The following is a 19718-nucleotide window of genomic DNA, read 5'->3' as shown; positions in this document are numbered from 1 at the left end:
GGGCAGCAGCAAAGGGCAGGAAGGTACTGAGCAGCTCCTCTCATCAGCCACATCATTAACTCCAGAAAGGCTCCTTCCAGCTGTGCTCCTGCTCCCATTCCCCTCAGTCTCAGGGTTTCTGTTTGGAAGCTCTTGTAGGAAGAAGCTCTCACACAGTGATGGTTTAATAATTCTGCTGAAAACCCAACAGCAGCAGAATGACCAGGGGTGGGTGGATGTCCTGTGCCACCACGGTGTCCTGGGCAGGGAGAGGGGACAAGCTGCTCCCAATCCTGCCAGCAGCATCTGCTGGCTCCAAGCACATTGTGAGAGCACAGGATAACCTGTTAGAGCAAAAGCAATTCCAGGTTAATGGCCTCTTGTTCTGTTCTCCCAGGTTGTTTAAAAACCAATACTGAGAAAATTGTCTGCTGAGTTTGGGAGGCTTGTTGGGGATTGCAAGAGAAAATGAAAAAAAAAAAACCAAAAACCAAAAACTTGTGGCTTTATGTGATGACCAGTAGTCTATTTCTTTTTATCTGTACATCTGAGCAAGGCTCTAAAACTGGAAGATTAAAAAGAATTATCCTTTCTGTTTGCTGATGGAGAGGAGAGTGCTGTTAAAATGAGTGGATTCTAATGGCAAACATAATGGGATTTACAGAGGGTGAGAGGCACAGTCACAGCTGCCTGGGGGCTGTGTGCTCTGTTAGGAGCTGGGTTTCTCCTGTTCTGTGGGGCAATGAGATGTCAAGGGTTTGGGTCAGATTTGGCTCTGGTTTTACTGACAGACTCATCTGCTCTGCCAAGATCCAGGGATTGTAGCAGGGATTCACAAAGGGTTGCTCTCACAAGGGGAGAGCTGGAAGGAACTTGGCCTGGAAGTGGGAAATGGCCAAACTTCCATGTGGGCTGGGATGTTACAGCAATGGGCCAGAAACTGAAATTACCACCAGCAGCATTTGTCAGCTGTCATGTGTCTTGTGCTGGTGCTGAAGTACCTGTGCTCTCTTTGTAATCCTAAATCATCCTTTGAAGAACAGCAGCTACAGATGTGGAAACTAATCTTCATAGGGCTGAGTATCTGTGAGACTGTGAACGGGAGAAGTGATTAATTCTCCTCCAAATGATTGAAATTGATTTCTTCTGATGTCTTTAGGTGTTAAAAATTAGTAAATGAATTCTAGCTTGAATGCAAACTTGTTTTGAAGGCTGATTGCAACATATAGCTATGAAGTTTAAAAAATAATTAAAACTCCAGCCAAACCAAACAAAAAAAAAGTGATTGGAACTGTAAACATTCTCTGGTATATTACAGAGGAGTAGATCATTGCAAGTGCTGTTTTGGCAGGTGATTGAAGACACAAAATGCCACATGTGAATCTTAAATTGCATTGGCAGATTTGCCCCATTGCTTTGGGTAGAATTAGTATTAGTCAGGGGCTGTACAGCTGAGCCTCATCATTGTCAGGCTGACATGAGTCAGTGAGATCTGGAGGAGCCCAAACAGAGTGAAGCTATTCTGAATTGCAAAGTTCGGAGCAGAGCGCAGACCTCGTGTTTCCTCTGCCTGTGGTGGGACAAGGATCCTGGCTGAGGATCCAGCCTGCTGTGCTGGACAGCAGTGACCTGGTGGCCCCTCAGAGCCAGCCTGCAGCTGAGCCCTGTCCCTGTGTCACCTCCTGCAGCCTGTGGCAGTGCCGGGCCCTCCTCCCCACCCTGGGCAGGTCCCAGCTGCTCTCACAGGACGGAACTGCTGCGTTCTGCTGCTCCTTGGAACGTGGGCCAGGCCAGCTCCCCACCCCAGGGCTCTGCCACAGGTGTGTACAAACCACAGCAAGAGGGTTGGGAGAGCTTCTCTTTGTGATAATTCACTCGTGGGGAATTTTGGAAGGAATTTGAGATGGGATTGTGAGTTGTTTTTGATGATGTGGTCTCTTTTCTTATTTTATAGATAGGCAGGAAGGGTGAGTCTGGTTCACATCATTACAGAATGGTTCAGAAGGTCACAAGACCCTTAGTTACAAGACCTTTTAAGGGATTATTGACTAATAAAACACTACTAACAAAGATATTTATGTTTTTAACCCAGTCTTTAAATATCTTATAGACCCATACTAGAATATAAACTTTCTTAATAAATCATATTATAACACACAACCCTACAGCACTGCATTCTAAGCTCCTTATTTACCTCTGTAACTACTTTATTTTTTCTATATCTTAAACTCTAAAGCTCTAAACTTTCCTTTACTTGGTGTATCTCTATTTCAAACTACAAGTCCACATTCTCACTTCTACCACCTAAATTTAGAAACCTTTTCCAAGGTCTCAAATGAAATTCTGTGTTTAATTCTAAACTGTAGTTGACAACCCCAAAATTCTACGAGTTCCTTACATTTCAGATTCTACCACCTTCTTTACTGTTCAGGTTCTTTTGGAGCCCGGGAATGTTGGAGCAGGACAGATTCAGGGAGCCTTGAGGGCAGAATGGTTTTGGAACAGCCAGGAGCAAGCTCTGTTCAAAAAGCTTTGTTGAGCAGAGCTGAATCCAGAAAGATTCTTTCATATTCTTTCATATTTCTCTGGTTAATTCTCTGAAGACATCTGAGTGGAAAAAGAACAGTGGTTGGAATGGAATCTGGAACACTCTCCTACTGATTTCCTCCATTTCCTTTTATGCTTCTAGTGGAAAAAGCAGATATCCCAAGGCAGGAGCAGGTTCCTCCATGAGAGCAGTGCCCCTGCCCAGTGAGAGACTCGTGCCCTGCGCTCACAGCCCAGGACTGAGTGGAGCAGCTCAAGTGGAACGCTGTGTGCTTTTCCTGACAGAAAATCCAGCTTTGGCATGTCCTGCCTGCTTTGATATTGCCCATCAATGCTTCCATTGTTGTTCTCCATCTTAGGTTTGAACTTTTTGTCTTCCCGAGGGGTTTGAAGGTGCCCCCGTAGGTACCTGGGCCCTGTGAGGTGTTGGAGGCTGCATCCCACACTGGGGAGGTGCCTTGTGTCTGGATTGAGCTGCAGCTCCAAAAGCTCAAGTACTTCACAGGAGCTGCCACCTTTGAACAGAAAATCCAGCTGATCCTGGCCATGCAGTTGCTGACACGGTGTTGGCAGCAGGAATCAGAACAGGCTGACCTTGTCTTTTTTCCCAAGGATTAGTAACTTACTCCTTCCTGAACAAAGCCTGACTTCTTTTTGCTTAACCACTCTCTTTGATCTCATAAGAAAGTGACCTCACAGGATTCACTTTAAGCCTCAGAGATGCAGAAGAATCAAAATCAATCTTCTGAGACTTCTGTCAGAACACCAAGAGAAAGATGGGGGGTTAAAAAGTGCATTTGTGTACACAAACACACACCCACCTCCTCTGTTAACTGGCAGGTTGGATGCTCACAAGTTAAATGAGGATTTTCAATTTAATGGCTCCCTCTTCCACTCAAAGAGCTACAAGATATTGATTATTTTTTTATGATTTCCTAGAAGAATGCTGTGTCCTGAGAAATTTGATTAGGTGGATTTATCATGGAGGACTTGCTGTGCTGAGCCTTGTTTAATGTTTCCTGGCACAAACACCAGGAATGCAGGGACGTGTGCTGTGTGGTGCTTAAAGATTTTCCAAGCTTTCCTTCAGAGGTGGAAACCCCTTATCTGGTTTTGTTTTTGAAACAATACCTATGTAATGATCTGGGGTGCAGAATATCATTGTGAGGTAAAGGATGTTTTTGTTTTCTTTCTGTGCTTTGAACAAATGAACAAATTTGAACAATTCAACTGCTCTTGCACAGGTCTGAATATTGCTTAAAACATGGGTGAAACTTGGGCTCTTTCACATTTTCAAGTGGTTTATTTTGCAATATGTTTGTTGTTGCTGGGCTTGAAGAAAGCTTTGTATCCATGTCCATTGCATTGTCCCTCCTCATTCAGAGCACTGTGCATTAATTCCATGAACAGAGAACAGCCTGACTGGTGCAGAGTAAGATGCAAGGCTAAAGCTTCATTTCCATAGGGATTTTACCCTCAGTGTTTCAGCTTTTGCCTTCCTTCCGTGTGGCAAGGCAAACCCCAAGCCTTAAATTGGCATTTGATCTTAATCCTGCAACAACCCTTTGATTGACTCTTCATTGCAACAGCTCCTCACCGTCATTTTGGTGTGTGCATTTAAAACCTGGGACTGTTCCCCTGTGTCCCCCGGGATCCAGAACTGACAGCTGTGCCTCAAATTTCAGTCACCGTTCTCGTGAGTTTCCAATATTCCTGTCAGCACCTGCCTTCCCCTCAAGAGCCCCTTTCTCAACAGCTGGTGGTTTGACTTTGTGTTTTTCCTTGTGTCGTAGGTCTTTAAATACTCTGCACCAGTTTTGCTGTCCAGCTCCATTGTACCATTCCCAGCTAGCTGTCCCTGCCACACACTCAGAGTACAGGTAAGAGCAGACACGCTCCACCCACTGCTGCTGCTTGGAGGGAGATCTGGTGTTGCCATTTGACACGAGACAAGCAACAGTTGTTAACTTTTAAAAGAAAAAAAAAAAAACCAAGAAAGAATATTGGAGTAAATATCCAATATTTCTGATGTCTTGTAGGGTAGCTGTGGATAGAACCATCACTGCAGTGAGTCTTTCTCTCAGGCACTCTGGAATTACTCTGTAAAATGAGTGTCCTGTGCTTTAAGAGGCACATCCCCCTGGGCGTGCAAAGGTAGGGAGAAGGGAGGTGCAGGCTGAGGTCTCACGTGACAAATATGCTGAAATATTTATATAATTCATGGAGGACATTGATGGTGTCCTGAGCAACACTTTTTTTTTTTCACCCCTGCCTATTCCATGCCAGTAGCTGAGGAATTCATCCATGTGTTTAACCCTCTGAAGGTTAAAGGCATGGACCTGCCCAGGGCTCAGCACTGCCTTGGATTTGAATGAAATACAGAGGTTTCAAATACATCAAAAATACACGTTTTCCAGCTCACAATGCTTCTTTTAACATAGATGCTTTTACTATCTATGTGTTCTCTTTGATCCAATGCAGAGAGCAGCAATTACATCCCATAGTACTATTTATTGTCAATGCCAGTGTTTATTGTAACATCTTAGAGAAGGATCAGAGGGCAGCTAATCTCAGTCATTGGAAATGTGAAAACTGTTACAAAACTGTGCATGCCATGGAAAATATTGTCTTGAATTTTTACATTTGCTATTAGCAATCGACTTAGTGATAATTGCCAGCTCATGAATAATATTAATATCAAAATATTGGAAGCCTGGTGTTGAAAAATCAAAACCACTTTGTACGAGTAATAAGGAAAGACAAAAGCAAACAATGAATCCTAAATCTGTAAATGCATAAACATATTTCTGGTTTGAATATTTCATCCCCTAGTTACCTCTCTCCATGCATGCTTGGATTCACCCTGTTGGTTTGTGTTGCAGCATCTGTTTGTGTGTTTGGTTTTTTTTCTCCCATCAGAGCCCTTTGTTTATTTGGTGGTAGTGAGTCCATAGTTGAGTTGTAAGACAGCTCAAATTCCTTTGGTGAGGAGCAGGGCCTGAAAACTCTTAGATTCCCTGCTTGCTTTTTAGTGAGGCTTTTAGTTTTCCTATGTCCTTAGTTGATAGTGCTTTAATTTTAAGGATCTTCCTGTTGGGATGTTGATGGGAAAACCAGCTGTTCCTTGGATGTCTCAGTGCCTCACTCCACATAGGGTGTTATTTTTATCAGTGATATTTCTTCTGGAATTAAAGCTTAGAGCAGCTTAACTTCATGCTTGAAAATCTGAATTTCTTTAGGGTTTTTTGTGCAGTGAAGACAGGAGTTCCCTGCTCTGGGGGTGTAAAGCCTGTGCAGTTTCAGAGTGCTGTGGGACCTTGAGCTGGTGGATCAGGACTGGGGGGTGGGAAGGAGCTCATCCCTGGCCCTGTTTGCTCTCAAGGAAATTTGGGCTCAGGGGAGACCTTGTGGCTCTGCACAGCTCCCTGCCAGGAGGGGACATCCAGGGGAAATGGGGCTGTGCACCAGGGAACAGGGACAGGAGGAGAGGGAACGGCCCCAGGCTGGCCAGGGGAGGGTCAGGTTGGACATCAGGGAAAATCCTTCACTCAGAGTTGTCAAACCCTGGAACAGGGTGCCCAGAGAAGCTGTGGGTGCCCCTGGATCCCTGGAAGTGTCCAAGGCCAGGCTGGACAGGGCTTGGAGGGACAGTGGAAAGTGTCCCTGCTTGTGGCTTTGAGGTCCTTCCAACCCAGACCAGTCTGGGCTTCTGTGAACAGGGAGAATATGGAAAAGCTGCAGCCTGCCTCTCCAGGGACAAGAGGCAACCAAAACAAACTGCAGTAAGGAAAATTCCAATTAGATACAAGGTAGGGAGAAAGGGAATTTCACCATGAGCTTGGTCAAACATCAGAACAGAGGACGTGGGGTCTCTGTCCTCAGCCATGCTCAGGTCAGTGGGACATCACTGTACCTGCTCTGAGCAGGGACTGCCCTGTCCACACCTCCACAAATTATCCTTCATCCCACAGCATGCTGTTCTTGGGAAGGATAGAAAGAGTTGCAAACCAGAATTTTTTAGTCTATAGAATTTAATTTCAAATGACACAGCAATGTTTATGCTGTCCCTGCTCACAGATGTGCTGCTGTGCTGGAGCCAGGCTATTACCATCATCCTCATGGCAGGAATGGGTTTGGTTTGCCCATAATTTCAATTTGTGAAGTTGTTATATCCAAACTGCCATCCCCACAACTGTGATCTTTGAGTCAAGTGCAAATGATGCACCTGGTTTTGTGCAGGACCTCTACATGGGAATCCCATTGCTGTGAATGAAAATGAGCTGCTAGAGCTCTAACAGGATTGGGCTTTGCATTTCTACATACACATGATGGTATTAAATTTAGCTTTTAATCTTCCCATTTATCAATTTATAAATAGAAATCATTAGAAACAAAACTAACAGACGTGGATGCTTTGGTCTGGCTGCAGTTTTGAGGCTTTATTTAGAAAATACACAGAGGGATTAATTTTGTAGCCCAGAATTAAAAATTAAATTTGCTCTGAAAGAAGCAATTAATGAATGCACTACAGTGAAATCTGGAGCATCTCTGATTTGCTGTTAGCTAATTGCTGGATGTTTTATTCACTCCAGCAGTTTTATTTCTAGTCGAGACGATCTTTGGCATCTGTTTTGAATCGTTAATAGGAAAATAATGCATTTTTAATAACTGCAGCTATTGCAGTAATCCCTCACTCATTTTACAATGCTCAAAAGAGACAGAAATAATACAAGTTATATTGCATTCTCCTGTTACAAGGGAAGTCTTGGGAAGCCTGAGCTTGTCGTGTCCTTCCAGCTCGATGCTTGTCTGGGTTCCAGTTAGCCCATATGCCTCCTCTGCTTGCTCTTTTTGGGTTATTTCTGTTTGGGAATTAAAAAATAGACCAGCAGTGTCTGTAGATTGGCTTCTCTAACTCCCTTCCCCTTCCTGCCTCCTGAGTAGAGCCTTGAAAACAACAGCCTCTGGTTGGAAGCTGCAGGTTCCAGGAGCTGCTCTGGGTTTGTCAGAGATCATTAGAACACAAATTTTATATCTTGTGTGAAGAGCAAAGTAAAGGAGAAGAGCAAAGTAAAGGAAGTGTGGAACACCCCAGAAAGGCTTCCAAAATAGAAATCCAGGTAGTCCTGTACTTCAGCTGCTGAGCCTCTGGCCTGATCCAGCTGCATCATCATCTCAGAGGCCTCGCAGCTGGAACTGAGCAAAGCCCAGAGCTAAAATGGCATCTGCAGAAAAGGAATTTCATCAGCTCTGTGTCCTATCTGAGGAAGTTGGTTCCCAGCATTATCTAAACACACTTTCTATGGCTTTAAACTGACAGAGAGCAGGTTCAGAATAGATATGGGCAGGAAATTCCTCCCTGTGAGGGTGGGCAGGCCCTGGCACAGGATGCCCAGAGCAGCTGTGGCTGCCCCTGGATCCCTGGCAGTGCCCAAGGCCAGGCTGGATGGGGCTTGGAGCAGCCTGGGACAGGGGAAGGTGTCCCTGCCATGGCAGGGGTGGCACTGGATGGGCTTTGAGGCTCCTTCTCACCCAAATCAGTTGGGGATTCTGTGACACATCTTTGGACAAACTTCAGTCAGACCCTCAGCCCATCTGTGCAGGAACCTCACACACAGCAAAATTCCATGTACAGAAGTGCCCATGCTGGGGATATCCAGCCCTGTTCCTGTCTGTCTTCCCTGTGTGGGTATGGAACAGGCTGATGTATGCAAACTGCAACTGTGGACAGATTTGCTTACCACTAATGTCTGAGCATCTTTCCATCTGATGTGTTTTTTCATAACTGTGACTTCCTTGTCCTGATTTGCATGAAATGTTGGCTGTCACTCATTCCTGTCTCCATCCACTCTACCTTCCATCCTTCTAATCTCAAATTAGATGCCCTTATCATGTCCAAAGACCATTTTTTAAATCGTGAAGCTAGAGATTTTTCTTTTCTTTTTTTTTTTCCCCAGTGAGACCTGTGAAAACAAAATGATAATGCAAAGGATGTTATAGTACCAAAGAAATCCCATCATTTTCTTGCAGTCTCTGCCTGCTTAATGTTTAATCAGCACCTCTGGGAGGTAAAACCATCATTCTGAAAATACTGTACTTGTGTGAAATTTTAATGTGGAATCTTTGTTTCACCAGGTAATGTTGGCTTACATGCAACAAACCACTGTGTGGACGATGATAGAAGGATTGATTGTGCTATTTCTTTCTGTCTGAGCCCCTGGGAGGCTTTGGAGCTGTTTTGCCACCATAACTGGTTAACACAGAGGCTCCCCTGCAATGATGCTGAGCCTTCAGATACTTCCATCATGTGCTGGAGTGGTTTGGTTTTCCTTAACTCTTGTCAAGAGCACAGTGGGAATTTTTGCATGCTAGCACAGCCAGGGAAAACTGGGAAATAACTTATACCCCTAAAATGAAAAATATCTCTTTATAGATAAATGCACTTTGCAACTCTCAGTTTATTTTTTCCCACTGCTGGGCACTGTTTCTTCCCTGAGACACAAAGCAAATGCTTTTTGTGTCCTCCCTACAAGCACCTCTAGAGACATCCCACACCATGCAGCAGCATGGCCCTGTGGTAGCTGCCAGTCAGTGCTTAGTCCCAGGTAAGGACATATCTGAAGGAGCAGCACTTCAGAATTCTTATTAGTACTGATATGGCATTTCATATATGATATTCATTGCCATTTTCTACCAAAATAATGTTGAATAAGGATCTGATTTCTGGCTGAAGTTGCCTAGCTGTATACCTCAGCATGTTTAAGCTCTCTCTAGAATATGCAGAGATATAAAAGCTTGGTGTTATTTTAATTTTCAAACTGAGCAAAGGAGCGAGAGCAGCATGGCCCAGACCAGCAGCATGTCTCCCAGAGAGGCAGGATGCAGATGGACAGAGAAAACCAGGTCCAAACTGTGACCAAATCCTGCCCCAAGTCAGTGTGAGGTTCAGCTGATTACATAAGGCATCTGTGCTCACACCCTATGGCAAAGGAAAGCTGGCATAATTAGAGTAATACTTGTAATTTTCCACTTGATGCCTACGTGATGCAGGGAGTGCAAATGGTGGATTATGTTCCTGAGCACAATTGGGAGAACTGGCAGAACAGCCTGAAATTTGGTTTGGGATTTTCTTGTTTTTCTTCCTTCATTGTGTTCCTTTCCATCCTCCTCCTTTAGCCTGTTCTTTACTGTAAAGGAAGTGGCCCCTCATGGTTGTGTTACTGGTTCAGAAGTGGCTGGAGCCTCCTGCTAGGCCAGCATCTCCCTCCCTGCCATAAAGCACTTCTAGCATTACAGATGTGGGTATTCCAAACTGCTCCTGCCTCGTGGCACCATTCATGATGCTGGCAACTCCTCCTGGAGACAGAGCTCTTCCTTGCCCCTTGGGAGGGAGTGGGGTAGGGAGCAAGGCCATGGTCAGGATTTCTGTGTGTGAGCCTCCCTGAGAAGGGGGATGCTTCTGTTTTGCATTTCCAGCAGAATGTGGGCAGTGAAAATACCTGTGGGAAGCTCTGAGCGTGTTAAAAATAAAGGGGCCGTGGCCACATTAGGCTGGGTATGTAAATGACAGCCTAATGTAATTTTTCTAATGCGAAAAACAGAAGTGGCCCTTTTAAAGCAGCGTTTTTCTCAGAGTTTAAGTCATCAGCATTGGCCTTGGCTCGTGGGGCTGTTCTTCCCTTTGTGAAGAGTCCTGTCTCTGAGATGGAAATGGGTTAACTGGGTGGTGCTTACAAACAACTGACAGCATTTGTGGATTTGAAAACAAAAGCAAACAGATTTCAAGCTGAATTTTCCTAATGCTGCTCCCTGTGATTCTCTTCCTCTGTCTCTTTTCTTTCTTGCCCCCTCCTCGGCAGGGAAGATAGTGTCCTGCACCAGTTCTGCTGCCCACCTTCGGGGTCTAGCAGCCCATCCTCGAGATGACAGCGCAGCTGGGCTCGTGCTGCAGCCCGTGCTCCTCTGCCCAGCCCTTCTCCCTCCTCCCTTTCTGTGGGCATGGACTGGCACTGCACGCATCCCTGGGACCCCGTGCTGCCAGTTTGAGCAATGCCTCCTCTCCAGCCTCCCCACAGCTCTCTCCTCCTGCCCAGTGCTGAGGACACACGCCAGCTGGGAACAGATTCCTCCAGTGCACAGTTTATTTTGAGCTAAAATAAACGGTACCTTAAGCCCTGAGGTGTAGTGTGAGTTTTGTTGCTGTCTGGATGTGGCTGTGTGGTGTGGAGGGCACAGCCCAAGGGGATTTTTTCTCTGCCAGATGTGGGGTGGGAGGGCAGCTGTTGTGAGACCTCTGTTGGGCTGGTTTAAGTTTGTTTCAAGGTCGAGCAAACACCAGCATAGGGTGTTTTATGGATGTAGCTGCTGGAGATGAGCCCTTCTTCCCTTCCTTGGTGCTGGTTCTGAGGAGCACCTTTCTGTTGTGGCAGCACATCCCTCTCCATGTGTGCTTCCATCCTAAGCTGCTTTGAGCTCTGTCTTCTCCTTTCCTTGGCCTCTGTGCAAGGCTTGGGTCAACCAAAGGACCAGGTCACTGCTCACGTGCTTCTGTTGCCTCATCAATGAAAACATTTCTCTCAAAGCTGTGGTTCTTGTGTCACTGAAGGAACGAACTTGCAGCTGCACAGTCCCATGACTGCAGCTGGAGAAATGAGATTGTGTACCATGGGTGTCCAAGTCCCCACTGCTCACAAGGCTCTTGGTTGGTTTCACCTTTGCAGACACATCCTGTGGCTCTAAAATAACCAGACAACTTCTGCTGGTTGGGTTTTCCAACTTAACCAGTGCAAGCAGATGTACCAGGGAACACAATTTCTCTGCAGTGGCATTTACTACCCTGAAAATAGTGGGAAAGGAGGACTGGGAGAGGGGGAAAAGTTCTTAAATCTGTAGTTGCTGTCATGAGGTAAAATATTGCTCCCCACTGTCTGGGGCTGGTGCAAAGGCAGAGGTGGCTTGGTGCAGGTGAAAAGCAGGTATTTATCTGTACTTGTGTGTGGCTTTGAGGATGGGATAAAAGGAGAATCACCAGGATCAAGGAGGGAAGAACTATGAAGGCAGCTTGAGGCTCTCTGTCATCTTTACAACGTGTTTCTTTCTCCCCAAAGGAATCTCCAAAAAAACAGAATACAGGTTATTTGCTCTTCTGTGAGGTTTGATCCAGTGTCTCTGTCCTTGCTGTGAAATGTTCCCTTGTGCTTGCCTTGGCTGTGACTCTGCAGTGACCAGGCTTGGGCAGGGATTTGCTGGCACAAGAATAATCTGCCTTCATGATTTTGCAACTTTTTCTGCATAATTTCTGCTCACTGCTCACACTCTATGGCTGCTGCTGTTCTTTGGTATTGAATGTTCTCAGTTTCACACGTTTCCTAATCACTTTTCATTACAATATAGAGAAAGAACACTCATTCCCACTGTAAAATTTCAAAATAATGTATGCAAAAAATAGTGTAGTGGATGACTACAGTTGATTATATCCCTGGAAGATATATCTGGAATTATATTCCCTGGAATATATCCCTCTGATGTTTACTGGGCAGGGAAAAACACTGAAATGTTTAAATACTGTCCACCATTTGGGTCTTTTACTCTGTAATTAAGAGTTTCTCCGAGTTGCTTCCCAAAGATAGAAACAGTAGGAATTTCTGATATTTTGACTTGCTTATCTCCCTCCCAGATGTAAACAGTGATTACCACTCTCTCCTCAGTGAACTGAGCTCTGGAGCACTGTAATTATTCCCTTGCAGAGGGGAAGCTTTGTCCAACAAGTACCTTTTATCTATTTGTGCAAAGGAAAACAAGAAGCAAGACTGATTTAACCCTGCAAATTCAACCCCCCAGCCTGAAGAGCCAGCGTGTGATTATCCTGAAAGTGGCTGCAGTTAATGATGAGGCTCAGGAGAAAATGAAGGCAAAGCCTGACCAGCATTATTGGCTGTCACAGGACACTGGCATGGGGTGTTTCTATCCAGTAGTTTTCCAATTAAGGGAAAATAGAGTCATTAGGGGTTGCTGGGATTTGGAACAGTTTGAGTTTGGAGTTGTAGTATCCCTGAATTGTGGCATTTTCTCTTCAGGAGCACACAGAGAGCTGACCTTCCCTGGTGCAGTGGAAGCCAGAAATGCAGGAGTAAACATTTCCCTCTTTGAATAAATCATGGCTGGCTGAATAAAACATGCTGTGCATCCCTGGGTTTAGCAGCAGAGACTGGTAGGGGCTCTCTTAGCTAACCAGAGTTAGAAGTAGATGACCTAAAATGCTGCATGCTATTATAAAACAGGGAAAGGTACCAGCAGAAAATTATAAAACAAGGAAAGGTATCAGCAGAAAAAATTCCCCTTCCTGGGTGAATTGTATTGTTTTTGTGAAGAGTGAAGACTGTCTTATTGTGCATTCTGGGATGGAAGGTGAAGTAGAAATGGCATTTTTCTTATTTTTTTTCTTATTTTCTCCTTCCATGAACTCAGAGGGCTTAAAAAAAGCTGCTGCTTTGAGGGAGTTCAGATGGGGAATTTCTCCTTCAGCACCTTTAGGCACTTGCACTGTTTAGGATCAGGCTGGTTTGGTTTTCTTGTGCAGTGTGGAGTTCTCCTGTGCAAATATATTCAGCTTTTACATAGTTTTGCTGGAAAAAGGTGGGTGAGACTCCAGCTTTGCACAGCAACTACTGCCTTGCTGTTATTTTCTGTGCTTGTATTATTTTCTCTCAATTAACAGCTGTGGGAAGTCCCTAACACAGTTCAGAGCAGTGTGTGGACACTCTGGGCTGGAATGGGATGGATTTTTATGCACCACTAGATGGAGCAAAAAAAAAAAAAGCCCAAACCAAACCAGTTCAACTGAGATAAATTAAGATATTAATCTCCCAAAGCAGATTTTAGCTAGCTGCAGGAAAATGCTGTGTAATGTAGGAGAAGGAGTTATCCCCTGAAAAATGCAGCAGGGTGTAGATCTCAGCACGGCTGCAGTCAAGGTTTTCAGATGCTGCCTTAGCCAAGCTGTGCCATGGAACAGAGATTGCCACCATTCCAGGCAGTCAGGACTTGTGGGGAGCTTGAATTATAAAGTAATTTAAGGCCGAGGCAGCTCCTTCCTTGAGCAGTGCCCAGGGATGGCAGTGGATGGAATGGGATGATCAGGGATGGGATGGGATGGAGCAGCACTGGGACAGCACTTGAGGTCACTGCTGAGAGGTGGGGACTTGGAATTCCCTGTTTGGAAAGGCTGAGCCCCCTCTGGAGCCACCGTTTTGCAAGGGGAACATTTGCCTTCTGGGATATTTAGTAGTCAAATGGCCCATTTGACGTGCAGCACAAATTCCATTTTCACCTGGAATACTGAAATGGAGTGGGGAGTTCTCAGAAAATCCGACCCCAAAACCATACATCCCAACATCTGTGGGAGCCGTCGCTGCCTTTTGTGTTGTGCGATTGGTGTGCGCGTGGTGGCAGATTTTTTTTTTAGGGTTTTTTTGGGGGGTGTATTTTGTTTTAGGTTTTGGGTTGGTTTTGGGTTTTTTTTCAGTAATTGACAATTTCCTGGCGTGGGGGCTAGAGGGAGCTCCAATGCAGCCTTCCTGAGGCTTTCCCGGTAAATCACTCCTGTCTGGCTTGGTCCGTGGAGCTGCAAAGGAGGGAGAAAGCCAGTTCAATGCACTTCTGCATCCTGTGAACACTGGAGATGGGATATCTATGGATATATATGGATAAATATGCCAGGATGCCCTACAGTCAATGTCATTTATATGTTTTATAACTCTTGCCATAAATGTTGTCTATAAATGTTATAATTATTACCCTAAATAGGCTGTTTGATTGTGCCCCACCTTTCTGGAGCTCAGTGAAGGATGTGTTCCAGAGAATGTTTGTGTTTGACAGCAGAGGAGAAGCCACGGGGGGTGTTTCACATCCCACTGTCACTGGTGGCTGTCTGGGAAGGGCTGTGAGAACAGGACAGGCACACAGCAGTACCTCTCCTAGGCCAGTTGGTTTTCAAATAAAGAAATTGATAATTAAAAGGTATGAGACAATATGGTTCTATAGATTTTTATTACTGCTAGATGAACATATCTGATGAAAATCAAAAGTCCATGTTTATTATGCTACATCTATTAAAGTAATTTATAATAGTTAATGGTATCACACCTATATTTACAGGGTGTTTGGCATTCTGAGCCTTTCCCCCCATTTTTGGGGACATGGTTTAGTGTCATGGGGGTGTTCAGCTGAAATCTGGATTTAGGATTTTAAGAGGTCTTTTCCAACCTCAGTGATTCCGTGGTTCAGGTGGGTTTTCCATTTTCTTTTAATTCCCCAAACTGCAGCAGCTGCTCGGGGCTGGAAGGGTCCTGTCCAAGAGGAGCTGGGCTAAGCAGCCCTGGGTGTTTATCCCCCTTCCCTGAGTGTTTTATCTCATTCCTTCAGTGTTTATCCCATTCCCTGGGTACCTATCCCCTTCCCTGGATGTTTATTCCATTTCCTGAGTGTTTTATCCCATTCCCTGGGTGTTTTATCCTATTCCCTGGGTGTTTTATCCCATTCTCTGGTTGTTTTATCCCATTCCCTTGGTGTTTATCCCATTTCTTTGGTGTTTTATCCCACTCCCTGGGTGTTTTATCCCACTCCCTGGGTGTTTATCCCCCTCTCTCCCCCTGCTCACCCTTCTGGCAGAGGGAAGGGGCTCTGGGGCTCAGGATGAGCCCGGCTCAGGGCAGGGAGCTCGGGGCTCCAGTTCCTCACTGGAATCAGGGATCCCTCCTTGTGCTGAGCTGCCACAGATGGATGGATGAGGAGAGGCAGAACTGCACCAAGTACATCCACGAGTAGAAATGCCATTAATGACTTCAGGGAGAGTTTTTCTGGCCGAGTCTGGATCCTCTCCAGCCTCCTGCTCCCAGCCACGAGCTGACCTTCTGTGCCCCATCCCTGCTGCCACCCAGCTCCCTGGCCATGACCCGGAGCTGTCCAGGCACTGACCCTCCAAGGAGACCCTGGGAACCTTCCTGGGGATGGGAGGGACTCCTCAGAGCCACTCAGTTTTGTTTTCAGCAGCAGAATGCTGCAAGGTCAGAAGGAGAGAGTAACTGTGCAGCTGATGTGGAATGAAACACAGCATGGGCTGGGCTGGAAATGAAAAACCATCCTCTGCCACGGGCAGGGACACTTTCCCCAGAGCAGGTTGCTCAGGCCCCACCCAAAATATTTTGGTTCCATAGTGAGTGCAAGGCAAACGTTTGATGTTGAAGTTTGTGTGAAATAAATGTGCTGGTATGGGAGGGTTCCACAGAGCCTGATACTGAGGGAGCTGGGGGTGTTTACTCTGGAGAAAAGGAGACTCCAAAGTGACATTATCACTCCACAGCTCCCTGAAGGGTAGTTGTAGTCAGGTGGGGTTGGTTTCTTTCTCCAGGCAGCACTGACAGAACCAGAGGACACAGTCTCAAGCTGCATCAGGGGAAATGTAGGTTGGATATCAGGAAAAAGTTGTTCATGGAAAGACTGATAAAGTTCTGGAATGGCCTGCCAGGGGAGGTGGTGCAGTCACCATCCCTGGATGTGTTTAAACAAAGCCTGGATGTGGCACTCGGTGCCATGGTTTAGCTGTGGTGTTGGGACATGGGTTGGACTCAGTCTTGAAGGTCTCTTCCAACCTGGTCATTCTGTGATTCTGTGAATTCTGATGAGCAAGGCTGCCTTGTTTGGGCCCAGCTAACACCTTTGTGTGCCATTCATGTTTTATCTCAGTAATTTCTGTAAAAAGCAGGTGTTGCTGTTTTCCCTTTAGACCTGAGATTTGAGAAGATTTGAAAAGAATTGTCTTTATTTGCTAAACAAAGTGGAAAGCTGGCATTTTGAAATAACCAAAAGCTGTTTCCTTTGATTTATATTTACTTCCCATATTCAAATGAAAATGTGCAAAATAATATATCCCTTTCTAATTTCTAGTTCTTCAAGCAAGTCCTTCCTGTTCTGTACCCATTCAAGTATTTAGCTTTTTTAATGTTATTTGTGTGCTCTTTGGCCTTTAATGATCTTTGGCTGATGCATTCCTAGAACAAATGCATAAAATCAACCCAATTTATGACCCGTTAATGTAAGCATTTTATCCTAAAGAAAGTATGTCACATCTCATTCACCTCTGAATTTTTTTCCAAGCCAATCACTGGAGCATTGCACACCTGAAAATGAGATAGCGTTGAAATCCATCTTGCTCTCTTCAATTAAATTCATTTTTACAGAGGATTCAATTAGTTGTAATTGCTGCTTTACGACACGCTTTTGCCAGGGGCTGGGGTGGTGAGATAATTAATCTCCATCAGGAAATGTTGCTCCAATCATTCTCCCCTGTCACACAACGAGGGCTGTTATTAATCAGGAGCTGTCTCCCAACTCAGCGGCTCTGCCAGCACCGTCCTGGCGAGGCAGATGGCCCTGACAGACCAGTCTGTGTGCTGGGGCCAGGGTGCTCTCATTAAAGTCACCTCAGTCCTTTGTTAGGGGGGCTCTCAGCTGTGCCCACCACTCTCAGGAGTGCTGGAGGTGCCTTCAGTGTCCAGCCAGGGGTTGGGGTGCTCTCCACATGCCTGGAGCTCTTCAGGAGCCCACCAGGACATTCTTTATTGTTGTAGTTGAGACTGAGACAACACAAAGCAACACACTCAGTTTCCAGAAGGCTTCTAACCGTGTTTTTATTCTAGCATGCATGCTTTTTCTACATTCTTACAAACTCTTAAGTTTACACTCTACTCATTGGTCACGAGAGACAAGCAAAGTGCTCATTGGAATAGGCAGTTGCAGGTTTCTCTTATTTATCCTTCTTTCTTTCTTGGTTTCTATGTCAATGACCTTGGTAGAAAATTCTTTCAGAGGTAAACATGGATCCTATTATCAAACTTCTCTCTGGCTCACAGAAGTCACTGTAAAACCTCTTTCACAGTTTATAACTTTAGTATTGAGTCATCTTTTAAAATGGTTCTTCCTTTAGATTTGAGAGAGCTCACTGAAAGTTTTGTGTTTAATTTTATGCTGGATTCCAAGGGAGATGTGGACAGGAGCTGTCCTTGGGCCAGGACAGCTCCTCCCTTGTTGGAGGGAAGGAAACAGCCAGGGCTAAGGCAGGAAACAGCCACTGCTTTTAGAGGTAAAGCTGAAAGCAACAAATTGGCATTATCAACTCAATTGATGCTTTTCATCAAAGCCTGAAGGATGATCAAAGAGCCCTGAAGGGAGGCAAAGGTTCAGGTGTGTAGTGGAGCAGCAGGAAGTCTGTGACTTCATTCCAGATGAGGCCAAATGAATGCTGAGCTTGGCTTTCAAGTTCCATCTGGGGACCTGTGTTGGCCACAGCACTGAGCCCCCTGCAGAAAGCTCACGGTTACCTTGGTCAGGAGCAGGAGCATTTGGGAGGCAGTTGTTGTCAGTGTCCATGTTAGATACTTTATCTGTAACCTGAGTGGGAAAATCTGGGGCTGTGGAGGTCAAACCTGGAGATGAAGTGGTGCCTCCTCCAGGCAGATGGGCAGGTTTCTGCCAGGTGTTTCTTCCATCTGATTCTCTGCTGTGGAAAAGGTAAATGATGACATGGTCTTTGAGTAAAACTGAGGAATGGGGAAGACTCATTTAAAGCTTAGTTTCTCATTTTCCTTCCACGTTCTTTGTGTTTTGAGGGTTTTTCCATGTGTATGAACACAGAGCATTTTCCAGGTATGGTTGGCTTCCAGACACATCCAGCTTCATCCAGAGGGCAGCCAGAACCTTTGGATGCATCTGGGGCTGCACATCCTGATTTCTGGGTTTGCACTGAAGCTGCAGGAGTTCTCATGGGTGCAAAGGCACCCCGAACTGTTCTACTGTAAATACTGAAATTTAGGATGAGTATGGGGAGCACTGGGGAGCTCTTGAATTGTGTAAATCCTATGGTCATTTTATTGTGGTTTCAACTGGTTTGTTTTAATACCAAAATTCAGGGCAGTGAAAATTATTATTACTGTAAATTGATAAAAGTAAACTGCCAGTTAGCTGGAAATTCCTGTTTCCTTTCAATTGAGGAGCTGCTCTGTAGCTGCCCAGCCCTTTCCCAGCACACACACCACTAACCCCACGTTTTGTTGTTTGGCCACAGACCTGCTGACATAGCTCCAGTTGGGTTTGGGTTTGGGTTCTGTGCTAGCTTGCTAATTGCATGTTATTTAACTTAGGTTTGTAAGCCTTTGCTTCCAGAAAGCAATGATGCTTTTAAAAAAAATCTAACCCTGCTTTCAGCCTGTAGGTTTGAGCCTGCAGAGAAGTGGGATCACTGAAACATTGACTGTGCATGTGGAGTGATAAAGAGGTTGTTTTCTGTCTTTAAAAAGAAGCATCATAACCTCTGACAGCTGAGAGAGTGCACTAAAATTTAAGCCATTGAATCTGCTTATCTGAAATATCTCTGCCAATTTTCCTTTTGAGAAATGATGGGATTAAGATAATAAATGCAGCTTTGCTGAATAACAGGGAAGCAGCATATGGATTGTAGGTCTTTGAATGCACTTAGCAGTGTGTGTAATTCTGTGTATTTCCTGGAAAACAAAAGAGGGATGCTCATTGATCCACAGAATCTTGTAATGTGCTGCTCCTGTGAAACGCTGGGTGAGCAGAGAGGAGCAGCACTGGTGTGCAGGGGAATATTCATTGATTGGGAGTGGATGTATGGAAACAGGTTGGAAGTCATATGAATTCTGAACTGGCAATGCTGATGGTTCTGGAGAGCTGCAGGAACGAGTGGCTTTGTCATGGCAGGTGATGGATGAGCCCTGGCAGTGCAGGCTGGGCTCCTGCTGCCTGTGGATCTCCTGCCCACCCCCTGTTCTGTCCCTGTGGGATGCAGAGTGCAGGGAGCTGCTCCAGCTGCAGACATGCCCCAGCTCCCACTCTGAGCTGGGCACATAGGGGCTGCTGATGGGAAGGTGAGAAACAAACCTTTGGCCTAAAAACCAGGGGAGAAGTGGAGTGGAATGTGCCCGTGAGCCAGCCCTGAGTGCCAGCAGGGGCTGTCACAGTGTGCAGCTCAAACACACCTGCAGCACCTGCACCAACAGGGACAGGCTGAGTTTCAGGTGCTGCTGTGGTGAGTCTCTGCCTTGGGATGGGATGTGATGTGGCCTGGCTGGGCTGTGTTCATTGTGTGCTCACCTTGGTGAGGGTTTTATCCTCCC

General features: G+C 45.5%; 1 protein-coding gene across 6 annotated transcripts in view; it reads left to right on the top strand.

Moving 5' to 3' along the window:
- IQSEC1 (IQ motif and Sec7 domain ArfGEF 1) overlaps nucleotides 1-19718 on the top strand; it is a 271042-nt gene that overhangs the window by 117701 nt on the left and 133623 nt on the right. For 2 of the 6 annotated variants that reach the window (XM_039708562.1, XM_039708561.1), the window contains exon 3: nucleotides 4320-4406. The exons of the other annotated variants lie outside the window; for them this stretch is intronic. In XM_039708562.1, the coding sequence (XP_039564496.1) occupies nucleotides 4320-4406 (87 nt within the window). The remainder of the gene's footprint in view (nucleotides 1-4319; nucleotides 4407-19718) is intronic. 6 annotated transcript variants of the gene reach the window in all.

This window comes from Passer montanus, unplaced genomic scaffold (genome assembly GCF_014805655.1).
Source record: "Passer montanus isolate IOZ18808 unplaced genomic scaffold, ASM1480565v1 scaffold205, whole genome shotgun sequence".
Classification (NCBI taxonomy): Eukaryota; Metazoa; Chordata; class Aves; order Passeriformes; family Passeridae; genus Passer; species Passer montanus.
Note: the sequence above shows the minus strand (reverse complement) of the source record. Positions and strands in the feature narration are given on the sequence as shown.